Source organism: Acanthamoeba castellanii (genome assembly GCF_000313135.1).
Source record: "Acanthamoeba castellanii str. Neff unplaced genomic scaffold scf7180000084708, whole genome shotgun sequence".
In the NCBI taxonomy this organism is placed as follows: domain Eukaryota; phylum Discosea; order Longamoebia; family Acanthamoebidae; genus Acanthamoeba; species Acanthamoeba castellanii.
Genome location: NW_004457620.1, coordinates 20,388 through 36,908, shown reverse-complemented (window position 1 = coordinate 36,908; position 16,521 = coordinate 20,388). Strand labels below are relative to the sequence as shown.

Sequence of the window (16,521 nt, the reverse complement as noted above, 5' to 3'; positions counted from 1 at the left end):
CAAAATAAAAACAAATCATCAAAAAGCTGCTTGTTTAGAATCACGTGGATGAGGTGCAGAAGGGATGGAGGAGAGGAAGGAGGAGAGGGAGGGCATGTGGGAGGTGAGGCAGACGGGGCACGCGTCCTCGGCCACGCAGAACTCGTGGAAGGCGTGACCACACTCGAACACCACCAGCGACGACGACCGGCCCACACTCTCCGCCAGCGGCAGCGTACAGCACTCGCACGAACCTGAAAAACACATACATGTCACCCAAGAATCCAAGGAATGCTCAACATTCCAGGAGGTTGCACAACATACCAGAGACGAGCTGTTGGCGGAGGCCCCAATGGCCGGTCATCTCCTCGAAGAAGCGCGGCGTCGGCGTGGTGTAGTCGAACCCGATGTTGTACTTCTTCTCGTTGGGCGTCGACAGGGCAGCTGCGGCCGCCGCGGCCCCGGTCGCCTTCTCGCGCGGGCCGAGGGCCGAGGGCGCGGCGGCGGTGCCCAGGCGGTGGAGGAAGGGCAACGCGTCGAGCTGGGCCGCCACCTCGGCGTCCTTCACCGCCCGGAACTGCGGGGCGATCGTCGGCGGTCGCTTCGTGTGCTTGTCCAGCCACAGGTCCTCCAGCACCCGCTTCAACTGTTCAGCACAAGCCGTGAGTGAGCGAGCGTGTGTTGTGCGTGCGTGCGTGTGTGCGTGTGCGTGTGCGTGTGCGTGTGTGTACGGACCATCCAATAGACGAGTTCCTTGTGTTGGATGTCGACGTTGACGGCGTGGACGAAGTGGCGGTAGGCGACGGGCGGGAAGACGGTGGCGAGCTCGCCCACGTCGTCCGAGCCCGAGGCGGCGATCATCTCGAAGGCCGGGATCGGGCCCAGCGCCTTGATCATGTGCGCCACCACGTCCTCGAGCAGTATGCCCTTCTTCCTCTGGGCCTTGCCGTCGCTTTCGCTCTTCGCACCAGGCGTCTTCGTCTTTGTTGTCGCTTCGCTTTCGCTTTCGTTTTCGCTTTCTTGTTGCGCGGACGAGGAGAGGCGGCCCTCCCGGCGCCAAAGCGCCGCGGCAAAGGCCAGCAGGTGCTGCCAGAACCACGGGTCGCCGTGGCGCTGCGCCAATCGCGACACGCAGTCCCAATCGTCCGTGAACACTCCCACCTGCGTGCACACGCACGTCAGCTGTTAGCCGCATGTGTCGCGCGGGCTGTGTTGTGTGAAGATGTACCTCGAGGGCGGTGGGCACGTCGTCGACGCGTAGGGCCAACTCCTTGACCGCTTCGAAGTGGCCGTACCGCTTGGCGAGGTACAGGAGCCGCCGCGGGCGGTGGGCGTACTTGCGCTGGGCGCCGTCGCGCAGGATGGGCCGCAGCACGGCGCCGTCCCGCTTCCACCGCAGATCGCGCGGCCCAACGCGCGGCCGGCCTTCGTCGTCGAAGAACAGCCCATGCCGCCATACCTGGTGGCTCGCGGGCTCGTCGCCGCTGACGTCATCATTGCTGTCGAGAGCAGCGCCGCGGTATGCCAGGCCGAATTCCTGAGATGCCACTTCGACGCCCTGCTGAAGCGCGCACTCGAACAATTCGTGCACGATTCGTGGATCGCGACGGCACTCGTCGTGGCGCTCGACCAGCCGCTCGAGGTAGTCCGCGTAGACCGCCCACCGCTCGTCGTAGTCGATCGCGCTCACGAAGGGCCGCACCCCAGAGCCGCCGGCGCTGACGTGGCACTGGTGAACTTTTCGAATATACGTCGACGCAGAGAATGGCGGGAGGAGCGCAGCTGACGACGACGACGACGACGTGGCAGCCGAAGCCGAGGCCGAGGTGACGACGGGTGAGGGCGGGAGGGCGTCGCGCACGTTCCACGACCGCACGAACGGGTAAAGTGAGGCCGCGTACTGGGCCGTGACGCGCGGCGACTTGGCGAAGAGCGCCGGCAGGAAGCGGAGCACGAGGCTCAGGTTGTTGTCGGCCTTGCGCAGCACCGTCAGCGCCTCCTCCACCGCCGCTCCCTCCCTCTCCGCCTACAAACACGACACACGACCCGCACACACGCGTGAGTTGCAACCGCACACGCATGGCACACGCACAGAAGGAATGTTACGTACGTCGGGTGCGCCGAGCTGGGGCTGGAGGAGGTTCTCGAGGGCCTGCCACAGCTGGACGAGGTACTGAGCGGCGGCGGTGGCGGCGGTGGCCGGGGTGAGGGCCGCGGTCTGGTGGAGCAGGATCTGCTCCGTGTGGAGGAAGAACGAGATGCAGAGCGACAGCCGGTGGGCGTTGCAGAAGAACAGCACCCGGTCGTGATCGAGCAGCGCGAAATAGCGATCGAGAAACGCCATCAAATCCCGCTCGCGCAACTTCCACGCCCGTTCCTCATCGTCTTCGTCTTCGCTTTCGTCTTCGCTTTCGTTTTCGCTTTTGTCGACAGCGAATTCGTTGGGGAGGGAGGAGGCGAGGGAGGGGAGGACGTGCTGCTCGAAGCAGGCGGTGAGGATCTCGGTGACCCAGGTGGGCGGCAGGCCCTCGGGCGACGCCGCGAGGCTGCTCCATTCCTCCACCCACTCCTTCATATTCTCGAGCGTCTCTGCATTTGCGTGCCAAACATCAGAAAGCACACGCACACGCACACGCACACGCACACGCACACGCACACGCACACGCACACGTCGCACAAGCACGCGCGGAAATGGAGCGGAAGGGGTACCGGTGGTGAACTTGGTGGAGGCGGGGAGCGACGAGGCGAGGACTTCGAAGAGGGACTTGCTGAGCTGCCAGAAGGCCTTCTGCGGGTCGTCCGCCTCGTCGCCGGGCGGGAGGGCGGGTCCGGCCGCCGCGCCGTTCGCGTCATGCCCAGCCGCAAACTTGGTTACTGTTGACCGAAGCGTGTGCGTAGGTTTAATAATAATAATAACAAATAATAATGATAATGATAGTGATAACAAATAATAAATAACACAAAACAATAAATAACACCAACGAAACAAACCACACAGTCAAAAAGCGTGATCGGCGACGTACTGGAAACGAGCGATTTGGCCTTCTTGAAGAGTCCCGCCACATCGGAGCTGGAGATGGTGCCTGGTACGACGTGTTACGGCCCTCATAGGCCCCTTCGCACGACACACGCACGACACACGCATGGTGGAAAGACTAGCAGAAAGGTGGGTGGTACCTGGTTTGCTGGTGGACTCCAAGAGCGTGTTGGCGGCGCGCTTGAAGAGGCCCGCGGCGCTCTTGGCCTCCTTGTTGTTACCCTCGGTCTCGGCCTTGGCGGCCTTGTCCTTCTTCGCCTTCTCCTCCTCCTTCTGCTTCTCTTTCTTCTCTTTTCCCTCCTTTTCTTTCTTGGTTTTCTCCTTTCTCGGCCGCAGTTGCGGCGGCTGCGGCGGTCGAAGAAGCCGCGGTCGTCGTCGTCGTCGGCGCTTCGTCGTGTGTCGACTCACCCTCCTTGTCTCCTGTCGACTTCTTGAAGAAGTTGAGCGCCGGCTTCTGGAATATCTCGTCCAGATTGACCGGCGTCTTGCCTGTTCGATTCCGCATCAGCACACGACACACGCACAACGACACACAACACGACACAAAAGAAGGAAGGAAGTGTACTGAGTTGCATGGCGCGCCGTCCGACGTTTTGGATCTCCTCCTTCCACTTCTTGGTCGACATGAGGCTGTTGGCCGCGGCTCCAGCCTCCTTGCGCTCCGTCGTCGGCGAACCCGCGGCCGCGCTGGCCTGGTCTGAAGTCCCGGCGGCGGCGGCGGCTGCCTCGCCTCCCGCGGCGGGGGACTGGTCAGCGGCGGGGGCCGAGCTTGGCTGGTCGGCAGCCGAAGCCACCGTGGGAGCGACCGTTGGCTCGGGTGCCCGACCGACCGGCGACGGGTCGGCGGCGGGTGTCTCTAGTGCACTGGCCGAGGACGGCGAGCTGGAAAGCGGCGACGGCGGCGATGCCACGTCAGCAAGCGACTCGGGCGTGACAAAAGCCAGCTTGACGTCGCTCGCCGTCGACGGTAATGATGACGTGGCGGGCACGGGAAGGGGCGACGTCGGCAGCGGCGGCGGTGGCGCGGTCGCTGTCGACGACGCAGAGAGCGTGGGCGAGGCCGGGGCCGAGAGGGAGAGAACCGGGGCCGAGGGCGCCGTGATGGTCGGCGCATTGGTGGCGCCGGGGAGCGCGACGCCCGACGACGACGAGGAGAGAATCTCGCGGAGGGTCGACGCGGCGGGCCGCACCTGGGCCAGCGGGGGCAGGGCCGCGGCGGCGCTGCCCGGACTCTTGGAGGGCGACTTGGTGGCCGCCTCCTCGATCCGCGCGGTGCGCCGCTTGCCGCCCTTCTTGCGCGGGCGCGGGACGACCAGGTTGTCCTCGGTCGTGCGCACGCGGCGCACGGCCACTGCTGCTGCCACATCACCGCCGTCGCTGACATCATTTGCGGGCGACTCGGCGGCCGCCGCCGCAGCGGAGCCTTCGGCTTCGGTCATGTCCGACACCGATCTGACGGGCGGCACGCCAGGCGCGGCATCTTCAACAGGTGTCGACACTTTCTCCTCGACGATTTGTGGCTCGATCGGGACAGCGGCTGTCTCGATCGTCGGCTGCTGCGCATCGGCCGCCGGCTCGGACGTAAGCTCGAGCGACGACGACGATGTAGCCGCTAGCGTGACCTGCTCCGGGGTCTCGGCCGCGGGGCTCACGTTGCCTTCTTGGCCGGCGGCGACGGCGGCCTGCTCTGATGGCGTGTGGTCGTCGTCCGCCTTCTGGTCAATAGCTGGCGAAGTGGGCTGCACCGCTGCCGCCGCTTCAACGGCGGCGCTGGTCGGCTCCAGTTGTTGGGCGGCCTCAGCTACGGGCTCATCACTGGCCGCCACGGGAACGGTCTCGGTCACCGCCGCGGGTGGGGCCACTTCCACTGGCGCGGCCGCTTGGTCCTTGGCCGGCTCGGGAGTGGGCTCGGGCTGAGTGTCGACAGCGGCCGCCGGAGTGACAGTGGCGTCAGCGGCCTGCGCTGCGGTTGAGTTGTCGACAGCGGCCGCCGCAGAAGGGGCAGTCGTCGGGGCGGCGGTGTGCGAGAGGGGAATGCTGATCTTGGACAGCAGGGTGCGCACGGGTCCCTTGGGCTCGTTCGCCTCGTGCAGAACGTAGACGCAGTCCTCCTGCGGCAGCACACAGAGGTCTCGAATAGCAGCGAAGCACGTCCACGCGCGGATCTCAACTGGCCAGCCGCAGCACACACGTGTGGAGAAATGTGAGTTATGCGAGTTATGCGAGTCGCGCCACATACAACTTTGAACCTTTCTGAACGTCGATGAGACACAGCGCGTGCTGAGCCTTAGTGCGCTCATCGTCCCACGAGAGCAGGTAGTCGCCGTCACCGAACGTTGTGAGTTTCCCTGCACCGTATTGGTGGTGGGTGATGGTGGTGTGAAAAGACTGCACAGCTATGGCACCGCAGGCAACCTGAAGAGAAGATCGAGTGATGTGTGTAACGTACCAAAGGTGACCAGCTTGGGTCGAGGCGTGAGGTTGGTGGCAGGGCTCGTCGGGAAGGCGGGGAGCAGCTCGAGAGACGTGGAAAAGTTGAGCGTCTTACGCACCGTGGCCGTCACCGCATCGGCCAACCTGCATCAACCACTCAAACATTCAGAAACGTGTGGCATGTGTGGTGTGTGCGTGTGCGTGCGGCGTACCAGATGCGACGACCTGGTCGGGCGGCACAGAGCACCGTAGGCGAGCGCGACGCTGAGGTCTCCGCGGACGAGGCCGAGGCGGAGAAGCAGGCGCCGTAGTTGCCCTTGCGCGGCTTGCTGCCCACCTGGAGGCCCGTGATCTGCTTGGCGTTGGTGTCGATCGTCAGCAGGATCGACTTGGTGAGCGTGGAGATGAGCAGCTGCAGCTTCATCGCCGCCGTCGTCGACGCCGCCACGCTCGTGCAGTCGAGCTGCACCACGCGCGAGTCGGCCTTGTACAGCGGCTCGGGGCCGGCCGACGCCAGCAGCAGCGACCGCTTGATGAGCGACGTGATGACCGGCGTGATCATGATCGCGCCCGTCGTGTCGCTCGAGAACAGATAGTTCTCGTCTTCCTGCCCGCGCGGCGCCCACGTGAGACACGTCACCCCGTGGCCATCGCCGCCCGCCGTCGTCGCAGCGCCAGCAGCGCCCAGGGCGGCCGGAGTGGTGGCCGAGGCCGATGCGAGCGTGGACGGCGGCGGCGGCGATGACGAAGTGGCCGACGGTGGTGCGGTGGTCGCTGATGAGGCGGCGGCAGAGTCGCGGTGGAGGTGGTGCCGGAGCACGATGCGCTCCTTGGCCCGCGTGCCCAGCTTGGGTTCGAGCACGATGAGCTCGCCGTCGAGGGTGGACAGAGCCACGAAGCGCTCGTCGGGCGAGAAGCGGATGTGGGTCACGGCGGCGCGGATCTCGGGCGACGACACCAGCTGCAGGAAGCGGAGCGCCGCGCGGTTGAAAAAGTAGAGGCTGCCCGTATTGGCACCGAACACGATGTGCTCTGCCCCCACGTCCATACCTGCAATTTAATTGAGTAATAATAATAATTATTATTATTAAAAAACCAATAGCTGCACCGAACATATTATTTTATATTTGTTAAAACAAATGAAATAGGCGTAAAAATAAAATGCACAAAATGAAGATGAAATCGAGGGAGGGACGTGCATGTGTAGTGTACGCGTCCGCTGGTGCCGAGGGGTGACAGGAGGCCCTCCAAGTTCTGACATACGAGGGTAGACGAGGTCGCCGTAGGGTCCTTGAGCAAGATCGGCGCCAACGCCGAATCTTCACCTCCCGATTCCATCCTTGTCGATCGACAAAACCTGCGAATTCCTTGCCGGCCTAGTCCTCCTGCACACAGAGAAGACCTTTCGGGCCCTCTTCCGCTGGCTGTTTGTTATTCTGTTTATTTAGTTAGAGAAATTCTAGAATTTTTTTAATTGTGCCAGCTGTGCACGTGGGGTGTTTTTGGATTGTTTTTTTCAGAATTGGACATAAATAAATATTCAAGTCCAGCCAAGATGGAAGAAGAGGGCCAGGCGCTAAATGCTGAAGTTGAAGGCATCCTCAAGGAGGAGAACGATGCGGACCGCCAGGAGCAGGCCGAAGGCATCATGCCCTCGCCGGCACCAACGTCGCGGAGCCGTAGTGGCAACAACAGCAAAAAGAGGAAGGCCAGCCCTACGCGGCTGGGGTCGGTTGCCATGGGGTCGGTCGTCAAGGTGTTCGTCGTGCGTGCCAAGGTCTCCTACGCGATGCCGTGGCAGCGCAAGTCCTCCAAGAACTCGTCGGGCTCAGGCTTCACCATCCACCCTCGGCGCATCCTCACCAACGCCCACGTTGTAGAAGATGCGATCACCGTCATGTACGTCTATCGACGCCGCTACTCGAAAACGAAAGATTGCTTCTTGATTACTTCTTCTGCTGGGCTGGACGTGTAGGGTGCGGCGGCACGGCAACCCAAAGCGGTTCGTGGCCCGTGTGGTGTGCCTCGGGTACCAGTGCGACATCGCCATGCTGGAGGTGGACGACGAGGCCTTCTGGGCCGACTACACCCCGCTTCAGTTCGGTAAAGTACCGCAGCTCCAGGAGTCCGTCACATGCGTTGGCTACCCGACCGGTGGCGACAACATCTCGGTCACTTGCGGCGTCGTCTCCCGGTACGTCGTTGCCTCGAACAAGCTTGCATAGTCCGCGATGGCGCCTTGTGACTGCTCACCGATGCGTGTTCGCTCTCCAGGGTGGATGTGCAGGTGTATGTAAATAGGTGCACGCCGCTGCTGGCCGTGCAGATCGATGCCGCCATCAACTCGGGCAACTCGGGCGGACCCGTGTTCCTGGGCAAGAAAGTGGTACGTTGTTGGCGGTGTCCGCTGCCACGGCCAAACGCGAGGTCTCGCTCACGCCGCGGTTAATGGTGGCAGGTGGGCATTGCGTTCTCCCGACGACTCAAGGCCCAGAACATCGGTCACATCATACCCGTGCCGGTCATTCAGCGATTCCTTACCGAATACGACCGTAGCGGCAAGGTCACCTTCATCGACGCCGGTGTCACGGTACACGTCCGCCGTGGATTGTCGAGTGTGTGTGAGTGGGCCATGTAGGTGGTGGGCGTTGTTACTCTGCGTGTAGGACTCACGTGTCGGCGCACAGATAGCCAAAATGGAGAGCCCCACGCTGCGGAAGTACTACGGTATGAACGATGACCAGTGCGGAGGTACGTAGCCAAAGGCGCCCGACGTGTTTTCTTAAGTTGGATGTAATGCCAACGTAACGACTCGATACGTAGTTTTGGTGACCCAGATCGACCCGCTGTCATCACTCGCCTACTTCAACGGCCAGCCCGTGTTGAATACTGAAGATGGTAAAGCTGCTGTTCTCCCAGTGGTTATGGAGCAGATTGTTACAATCAACCATCTCGCACCTTATTTCCAGTGCTGATGGAGATCGACGGCGTGAAAATCGCTGATGACGGCACCATCTCCTTCCGCGACAACGAAAGGGTGGGCGTCGACTACCTCTTCGGTACGCAGCTTTGTCCCTTTTGCAACCGGTACCATTTTAGCCCACGTTCGCCTGTATTTGGCAGGTGGCAAGTACTCCGGCGATAAGTGCACCTTGACCGTGCTGAGGTACGGTCAAGTCCTCGACGTCGAGACCATCCTACGGGTATACCCCGCCCTTGGAGCCCTGTGCTATGTTGTTTGTTGGCCCTCACCGCTGATTTTTTTGATGCCACGCGCCGCCAGCCAACAATTCCACTGGTGCCGCGGCTCCACGGATTCGACTCGTTTGCGTCCTACTTCATCGTTGGTGGTCTTGTCTTCTGCCCTCTCTCAGGTACTCAGGCCTGACCGGGCCGGTGCCGTGCGGCGTGGCGTGTGGCGTGGTTGTCTCACTTGGCGCACGTCGTACCAGTGCCTTTCCTGCATGGCTGGTACGGCGGCAACTGGCAGGCCAAGACGCCTTCGTCGCTTCTCTGGCACTACTCGCATGGGCTTCCGTCCCCCGTACGCCAACTCCCGACCATCGACCCGCGTGACGAGGTGACGTACGTCCGCACCAGCGTGGCTTGGCTCACCTGCTCTCTGCCCCCCTTGCCCAGACCCCGCCAGAGGAGGGTCCCGAGCAGGTGGTGATACTGTCGCAGATCTTGCCTTCGGCTGTGACTGTGGGCTATAGGGCTGGCGCCTGGTGCGTCCGCCTAAGGCGATTCAACGGCGTACGTGCTCTTCTGCTGCTGCTGCTTCTTCTTCCTCCTCTCATCTTCAGACTCACAGCAGGGCATGATCGTTCGTGCGTGAGCAGGTCACCATCCGCAACATGAAGCAGCTGGTGCGCCTTGTTGAGGACTATCTTGAACGTCACAAGGCCGCACATAGAGAAGCGTCGACGTCTGCCGCCGCCGTCGCGCCCTTGGACGGTGACATACCGTCATCAGCCCCGCCGACCACTACCACTACCACTACCACTACTGATGGTGGCAGCGACGGCATGACCCTTGATGGCGGACACCCACCGCCGGCCGAGGCCGCACAACCCGAGCAACCGCACGACCCGTCACCGCCGCCATCGTTGATAGCACCGACCGCTGCAGATGATGGGTCTGTGGCAACTACTGGCGCAAGCGACGATGTGACCCTCCATAGCACACAGCTCGGGGCCGCACAACCCGAGCCGTCACACACGCCGAGCGAACAGCCTGAGCTGCATCAAGCGCAACCCGGCACTTTAGGACACATCACCAAGGAGTCGACGGAGGCGGAGGAGGAGAAGAAGGAGATGACGAAGACCACCACTCCTGTCTTCGAGCCGCTTCGTTCGCGCGCGGCCTGTGCGGCGTCGGCGTCGACGACCTTCCTGCGGTTCGACGTGGGCGAACGGAACTCGGTGATCGTGCTGGACACGGCCTTCGTGGTGCGCGAGGAGGCCGCCATCCTCGCCACCCACTCCATCGCCCACCCCAAGTCCACCGACCTCTTCGCTTCGACGGAAAGAAGCTGAAAAAGAAAATCGGCCGTAAAGGTTGAAAGAAAAGAAATGAAAACATGTTTTCTCTTTTTTATTCGCTTTTATTTGATTGATTTGGAGGAGAGAAGAAGAGAGGGAGAGGATGTTTCCGATGCGGCACCCGCTGAATCCGAGCGGATTGCTCACCTCGACCGATGACGATGCGCGAGGCGACAGCAGCGTGGCAGCGATTCAGGCCATCCTGCGCGAGGCCGCCCTCTACAAGCAACGCGCCACCCAGCAGGGCGCCACCGCCTACCTCGTACCCCTTCCCTCTCTATTATTTATATTTATTTATATTTATTTTCATCTTCTATGTTGATTTAATTTATTGAATAAAATAAAATAAAATGCAGGGGAAGGCGACAGCAGGCGAGCGAGGGGTGCCCGACCGCCGTTTCCTGCGAAACGTGATCACCCACACGCTGGCCCACAACCGCGCTGGCGGCGGCGACCACGGCGGCACAGGGGACCGCTCGCCGTCGCGGCGGCGGCACCGAAGGAAGCACGACAACTCGGACACCGATGACCACGATCGGCGCGACGGCAGGCCAAGGCCGTAGCCGTAGCCGCAGCCGCAGCCGCAGCCGCGCCAGTGATGATGATGATGATGGCTACCACGCGCGCAAGAGGTGCAACACCGGATGCGTGCCGTGCGTGTCGTGTGTGTCGTGTGTGTCGTACGGATATGTGTGCAAACACTCACCAACGTGGTGCGCGAACATAGGAAGCGCCGACGTCGTTCGTCGAGCGACACAGAGGAGCGGGCCAGCAGCGAAGAGGTCCGCGAGGATCGGCGAGGCGCCGACAGCCGCGGAAGCGACACTGCGGCGGCAGACCACCGCCAAGCCGGTGGTGGATAGTGGTGGTGCGCCGAGGACCGAGGACCAGCTGCGCCAGGCCCTGCTGCGTGCGAGAGAGGCCCACGAGCAGTCAGACGCACCCGCGACGACGACGACGACGACGGCGTCGGTGGGTCCGACCAAGGAGATGGCGTTCGGCGGCAAGTGCGTGCGCGGGCGGGGCAACCGCAAGTTCCTGAAGCGCAAGCCGCAGATCGAGGAGGACGAGGCCAGTTGGGAGCGCGGCGACGTCGGTGAGCGAAGCGAGGAGGGCGATGACGGCGATGGCGGTAGGAAGAAGAAGAGGAGGAGGAGGAGCCGAGATCGTTCACCCACTTCATCGTCATCATCGTCATCGTCAGAATCGGACAGCGAAGAAGAGAGGAAGCGAAAGAAGCGGCGAAAGAGGCGGAAGGAGCGAAAAGAGAAGAGGAAAGAGAAGAGGGACAAGAAGAAGCATAAGAGAGAAAAGAAAAAGTCACCCACATCCAATAAATAGAAATCTTTTTTAATTTCTATTTATTGATTTATTTTAAAAAATGAACAGATGAAGAAATAAATCAATATCATGAGAAATGCAAGAAGAAAAAACTTTTAAAAAATAAAAAGATGAAGAAATAAATCAATAGTATGGGAAATGCAAGAAAAAAAGAAAAGACAGAACCATAAAACATGGAAGCACTGTGGGCGGCAGAGGTGGCGCAGGCGGTGGACGGCGTGGCTAACGAGCAGGCTGTGCTCCCAGACGCGCGGGTGCAAGCGCTCGAGATGCTGCGCCAGGTGGTGGTCAACATCATCGACCCGCCGAAGCCCGCCGGCCAGCCCTCCTGGCCCGACCAGGGCGCCGTCGACGCCGCCCGACTGCGCTACGCGCGGCTCAAGCTCGTGTCGGGACTCTACAAGCGCACCCTCGCCCTCCTGCCCTCCGCCGTACGCCCCCCCCTCTGGTGTCCTGGACAAGGCCAAATTATGTAAAACCGCACACACCGCACACGCATGCACGCACGCACATGCCGTTGACGACACGCGCGCCTGCGACGACAGGAGGCGTTCCTGCGGGTGGTGGGGTTCAGGCGGACGGTGGAGGAGTTTCAAGAGTTTCTCGTCTTCACGCCCTCGCCGGACAACCTCGCCAAGCTGGAAGAGGGTAACGACAACTGTGCAGCGTGTGGTGTGTGCGTGTGCGGTGGTGTGTGCGTGTGCGGTTGTGTGTGCGTGTGGCGCGACTGAAAGACAAATGACCGCTCACGCGCAGGACAGCGAAAACTGGAGGTGGCGCTGAATCGAGTGCGACTGCGGGCAGAGGAGCGGAAGATGGTGCAGATCGACGCCCGCACCGAGGAGCAGCTGCGGCGCGAGCAGGCCCTCAACCGCATCCGCGACAACCGGCTCGAGCGCGGCGCAGTCGACGGCTCGCGCCGCGCGTGACACATCACGACACGACACGACACGCACAGCGCACACGACACATAAAATGGGACAAAAACGTTTCATTGGCTTTGGTTTAGGGGAAGAAGGCGGTGATGGCGGTGGTGCGGGCGGCTGCGGCGGCGACTGATCATTCGGAGGACTTGGCCGTGGAGGAGGTGGACTGGATGAGCGCCCAGTCCCGCTTGGCCGACTTGGGCACGTACGTCTTGACACGGTACCGTCGGTTGGCACTGCACACCGCACACACCGCACACGTCAGCCGCACGCACATGCTTCATGGTGTCATGAGGCGAGACGTACCCAACGCGAACGCGGGCCTCGATGAGGTTCCGCTTCTGGAGGGAGATGAAGCGCTCCTTGAGCGGGTTGTAGTCGGCCAGGGGCGCCATCTGGCGCAGCGTCTGCGGGAGCTCGTCGGACAGGAGGTACGGCGTCGGCTGGCGCGCAAACGCGTGGCGGCTCAGCTGCCGGGTCTTCCCCTCCTGGTCGGCCTTCTCCGCGCGCTTGCGCTCCAGGTAGGCCGCCTGCTCGGTCTCCTCCTCGGCAATCTCCTCGGCGATCGCCGGAATCGCCTCGAGCTCGGCCCGGCGCTTCTTGAGCAGCTTCTTGTACTTCTTGGTCTTGCGCCGGTTCTCCCGCTTCTTGAGCTTATTGCGCTCGGTCTTGGAGGTCTTGATGGACCACCGGCTGCTGGCGATGGGCCGCCGGCGCGCCATCGACACCGCGTCGTCGTCGTTGTCGTCGGCCTCGGGCTTCTTGATGCCCAAAATATCTTCCAGCCCCGCAGTGTACTCGTGATTGCTCTGTTGTTGTGTGCGCACACGACACGACACGCACGGGGTGAGTTGAGAAATGTGAAGGAATTAGAGGGAATGTGGGAATGTGAAGGAATGCGAGGGAATGTACGTTGCGCTTGCGCTTGAGTCCCTGTTGGATGGGGCGCACGGTGCGGTTGAGCTTGCGCTTCTCCTCCTTGCGCTTGAGGCGCTTGGCCAGGACCTCGCCCAGCACGTCCTGGTGGTCGTCGTAGGTCGGCCGGTACGAGTTACCGGGCGCCGCCACCTCCACCGCCGGCACGTTGGTCGGGTGCTGCCTCTCCAACAGGCCCTTCGGCGGCTGTTTCCGCACACGACCAACCACACGACACGACACGACACACGCACAGCGCACGACACGACACGACACGACACACGGTGAGCAAGAGGACTCACGACGTCGAGTGGAAGAGACGCGTCTCACCTTGACGGGCTTGGGGATGGTGAGGTCGACCCACTCCTCCTCCACCTGCCTGCGCTCGAGCAGCATCTGCTTCGCCATCTCTGTTCGCACGACACGACACGACACGACACGACACGACACGACACGACACGACACACGATGACGTCAGCATTTGTGGCGCGTGTCGCGTGTGTTGTGTTTTGCGTGTTGTGTGCGGCGTCGTACTCTCCGGGTGGGCGTCCCACACGTCAAAGGCGGTCTTGTCGGCGCCGCGTCGGTGGCTGACGGAGGTGAGGGCCAGCCGCAGGGCCGCCTCCTCCTCCTGGCGCCGGAGCCGCTCGCGGGCCTCCTCGTCCTCCTGCAGCGTGCGGAGGTGCGCGGCCAGCTGCTCGACCCGCTTGAGCTCGCCCTCGGACTTGGTCGGCACGGCGCCCTTCTGCACGCCCTTGACGGGCTTGGGACCCTGGCCGGGCGCGAGCTGGGCCTCGTAGCTCAGCACCTTGGCCCGACGCGCGGCCAGCTTGGCCGACGGCTTGCGCACCGCGGGGGCGGGGGCGGGGGCGGGGACTGGAGATTGCGAAGTCGTGGTGGCGCAGGTTGTGATGGAGGGAGATGAAGTAGAGGAAGGAGAAGAAGGAGAGGTAGTAGAATTAACCTCTGCAGGAGATGAAGCAGAGGAGTTGGCAGTTTGTTGTTTCGTCGATTTAATCTTCTGATTTTGAGATTTTGTAGAAGTTGATTTTTTGGCGATTTTCTTGGTGGGGCCGGATGTGGTCGGCTTCTTCTTGGCTGCCGGGGCAGCGGCGGCCTTCTTTTTGGCAACGTTGCGTCCCATGTTTATGTTTCGTCTGTCGATGCGATGCTGTGCCGATCGATCGATTTGTTTGAGACCGATTTGTCTCCGGCGGCAACAAAAAGAGAATTGGAAAAACACCAGATTGGGCCAAAGAAATGCGAAGGAAATAAAAAGAAACACCAATTTCCTTCTTCAGGGGACGAGTTGGAAAAATTAAGGGATGAAAGCTGGTGTGGAATGTTGATGAAGCATAAAGCTTGGCTCTGGCTTGGTTTCTTAGGGAAGAAGGACGATCTTGCCGGCGTGGGTGCCGCTGATGACCTCCTCGTGGGCCTTGGGCGCGTCGCCGAGTGCGAACTCCTTGTCGACCACCGGCCGCAGCGTGCCGTTGGCCAGGCCGGCCCCGATGAAGGCGTGGTGCTCGGCCAGTTCCTCAGGCGTCGACTGCGCAAGCGCGACCGCGGTCACGATCGCCTCCTTCGCCATGATGAGCCTGTGTAGACGATGAAGTGTAAGAAGAAGAAGACACAGAAGAAGATAGCAACAACGTAGTGGCGTTTGTTGAGCGCATACCTGGGTGCGAAGTTGATCTCGCCTCGGCTGCCCACGATGACGACGGAGCCGCCGCGCTTGATGACGTCGAGGTCCTTGGCGAGGTTGACGTTGGCCAGCATCTCGATGACGATGTCGACCCCGGCGCCGTCGCGGGTCGACTCCTTGATGCGCTGGAGGTAGTCCTCGTCCCTGTGGTTGAACACGGCATGGGCACCCTCCCTGAGCACCAGCTCCTGGCCCTCCTTGGTGCTCGCCGTGCCTATTGGAGGAGCCAACGAGTAAATGAGCCAATGGACACGAAGAGAACAACTGCCCTTTGGGGGCCGAGGCGTGCGAACCGATGATCCGCAGGCCGAGCGAGGCGGCGATCTGTACGGCGGCGATGCCCACGCCACCGCTGGCGCCGTGGACGAGGACCGTCTGTCCCGGCCTGGCCTTGCCCTTGATGATCAGCGCCCTATACAGTCAACACCACATAACACCACCATTCATTTGATGAGTCAGGCTGCTATCAGATCAGATGACTGATGAATTGAAGGCTGGTGGAGCAAACGGTGCCTGTAGGCAGTGGAATAGGGCACGTTGACAGCGGCGCCCTGGCCAAAGCTCACCTTCTCAGGCAGCGGATGGAGTTGGCTCTGCACACGCACGACACACACACGAAACACACGACACACCATCAGAACCTGCCCGCAGCCACGTGTAGATGCAGCTGCGTCGTAGGTACCTCCTTGGCCAGCGCGTGTGAGGCGTAGGAGCCCGTGAGGGTACTAGCAAAGTAGACGCGGTCGCCCGGCTTGAAGGCCGAGGGCGCCGGGGCGTCCACCACCACGCCAGCGCCGTCCGCGCCCGGCGTGTAGGGCAGCGACACGTTGTAGCCGTTGCCGCCCGAGCGGATGTAGGTGTCCACCGGGTTCACGCCCGCCGCCTTCACCTCCACGAGCACCTACCCCACACGTGCCACGTCAGCACACGTCAGCAGAGACCACCAGGGCTGATGTGGTTGGTGGTGCGGTACCTGGCCGGGGGCGGGGGTGGGGAGGGGCAGGTCGTGCTTGAGCTCGAGCACGGAGGGGTCGCCCTGCTTGGAGACGATGATGGCTCGCATGTTGCTAGTGAGGGTGGTGTAGGAGGTGTTGATGTGGGGGTGCAGGCCGGTGAAGTATTGGGCAGCACTGCGCTGGTGTAGTGCGAGGGGAAGGCGGTAGGGAGAACAAGAAGAGGCGAGGGTGGTAAGTGTGGTGGTGCGAGTGCTCCTCATCTAGTCGGCGGCACAACTCTCGGCGAACAGCAAACTGGCGAGATGACGTCAGCCGCCACCTTGAAGCCAATTGCGCAGAAATGCTGCACGTTACGAAATGCCAGGAAAATCCAGTCCGGCTTGGCAAAAAGAAAATCGCGGCATCATCACTGCATAATCGAATAGCGTAGAAAGATGGCGCAGATTACGGATCAGCAGAGGGCGGACTTCTACCGAAAGCAGGAGGAGAGCGTTGGCCAGCAGCTGTTCCAGCAGATGGTCCAGACCACCAAGAACCGGTGCTTCAAGACCTGCGTCACCCGCCCCGGTGCCGCCCTGTCCAAGGATGAGCAGAAGTGCCTCATCAACTGCGTCGATCGCTTCTTCGAGGCGCGCGCTATCGTCATGCACTCCTACAACAAGGTTTACCAGAGCGTACGCAGCAG

At 61.7% G+C, this 16,521-nt stretch overlaps 7 protein-coding genes and 1 pseudogene across 7 annotated transcripts; 5 read left to right on the top strand and 3 right to left on the bottom strand.

Moving 5' to 3' along the window:
• Positions 1 to 18: 18 nt before the first annotated feature.
• Positions 19 to 6,787, bottom strand: ACA1_141840 (uncharacterized protein; the record flags this gene model as incomplete). Its single annotated transcript, XM_004349532.1, has 15 exons — positions 19 to 233; positions 304 to 625; positions 715 to 1,140; positions 1,208 to 2,005; positions 2,090 to 2,568; positions 2,689 to 2,853; positions 3,003 to 3,062; positions 3,157 to 3,443; positions 3,495 to 3,505; positions 3,607 to 4,206; positions 4,354 to 5,186; positions 5,266 to 5,364; positions 5,466 to 5,593; positions 5,662 to 6,479; positions 6,662 to 6,787. 15 exons carry the CDS (start codon positions 6,785 to 6,787, stop codon positions 19 to 21), a joined length of 5,367 nt encoding a protein of 1,788 aa, XP_004349582.1.
• Positions 6,788 to 7,004: 217 nt separating this feature from the next.
• On the top strand, positions 7,005 to 9,461 carry ACA1_141830 (annotated as a pseudogene).
• Positions 9,462 to 9,765: 304 nt separating this feature from the next.
• ACA1_141820 (uncharacterized protein) lies at positions 9,766 to 9,987 on the top strand (the record flags this gene model as incomplete). The annotated part of the gene is made up of 1 exon (XM_004349531.1): positions 9,766 to 9,987. One exon carries the CDS (start codon positions 9,766 to 9,768, stop codon positions 9,985 to 9,987), a length of 222 nt encoding a protein of 73 aa, XP_004349581.1.
• A 109-nt stretch (positions 9,988 to 10,096) lies between these two features.
• ACA1_141810 (uncharacterized protein) lies at positions 10,097 to 11,334 on the top strand (the record flags this gene model as incomplete). The annotated part of the gene is made up of 4 exons (XM_004349530.1): positions 10,097 to 10,255; positions 10,350 to 10,552; positions 10,575 to 10,641; positions 10,753 to 11,334. 4 exons carry the CDS (start codon positions 10,097 to 10,099, stop codon positions 11,332 to 11,334), a joined length of 1,011 nt encoding a protein of 336 aa, XP_004349580.1.
• A 173-nt stretch (positions 11,335 to 11,507) lies between these two features.
• Positions 11,508 to 12,263, top strand: ACA1_141800 (uncharacterized protein; the record flags this gene model as incomplete). Its single annotated transcript, XM_004349529.1, has 3 exons — positions 11,508 to 11,765; positions 11,880 to 11,982; positions 12,091 to 12,263. 3 exons carry the CDS (start codon positions 11,508 to 11,510, stop codon positions 12,261 to 12,263), a joined length of 534 nt encoding a protein of 177 aa, XP_004349579.1.
• A 130-nt stretch (positions 12,264 to 12,393) lies between these two features.
• Positions 12,394 to 14,319, bottom strand: ACA1_141790 (uncharacterized protein; the record flags this gene model as incomplete). The annotated part of the gene is made up of 6 exons (XM_004349528.1): positions 12,394 to 12,496; positions 12,567 to 13,069; positions 13,173 to 13,382; positions 13,506 to 13,585; positions 13,710 to 14,016; positions 14,140 to 14,319. 6 exons carry the CDS (start codon positions 14,317 to 14,319, stop codon positions 12,394 to 12,396), a joined length of 1,383 nt encoding a protein of 460 aa, XP_004349578.1.
• Positions 14,320 to 14,556: 237 nt separating this feature from the next.
• ACA1_141780 (crystallin, zeta, putative) lies at positions 14,557 to 16,096 on the bottom strand (the record flags this gene model as incomplete). Its single annotated transcript, XM_004349527.1, has 7 exons — positions 14,557 to 14,773; positions 14,854 to 15,094; positions 15,174 to 15,292; positions 15,361 to 15,473; positions 15,563 to 15,781; positions 15,810 to 15,853; positions 16,012 to 16,096. The coding sequence occupies 7 exons, from the start codon at positions 16,094 to 16,096 to the stop codon at positions 14,557 to 14,559; spliced, it is 1,038 nt and encodes a 345-aa protein (XP_004349577.1).
• A 174-nt stretch (positions 16,097 to 16,270) lies between these two features.
• Positions 16,271 to 16,510, top strand: ACA1_141770 (Tim10/DDP family zinc finger superfamily protein; the record flags this gene model as incomplete). The annotated part of the gene is made up of 1 exon (XM_004349526.1): positions 16,271 to 16,510. A coding segment is annotated over one exon (240 nt), but the record flags the coding sequence as incomplete, so codon positions are not given.
• Between the last annotated feature and the right edge of the window lie 11 nt (positions 16,511 to 16,521).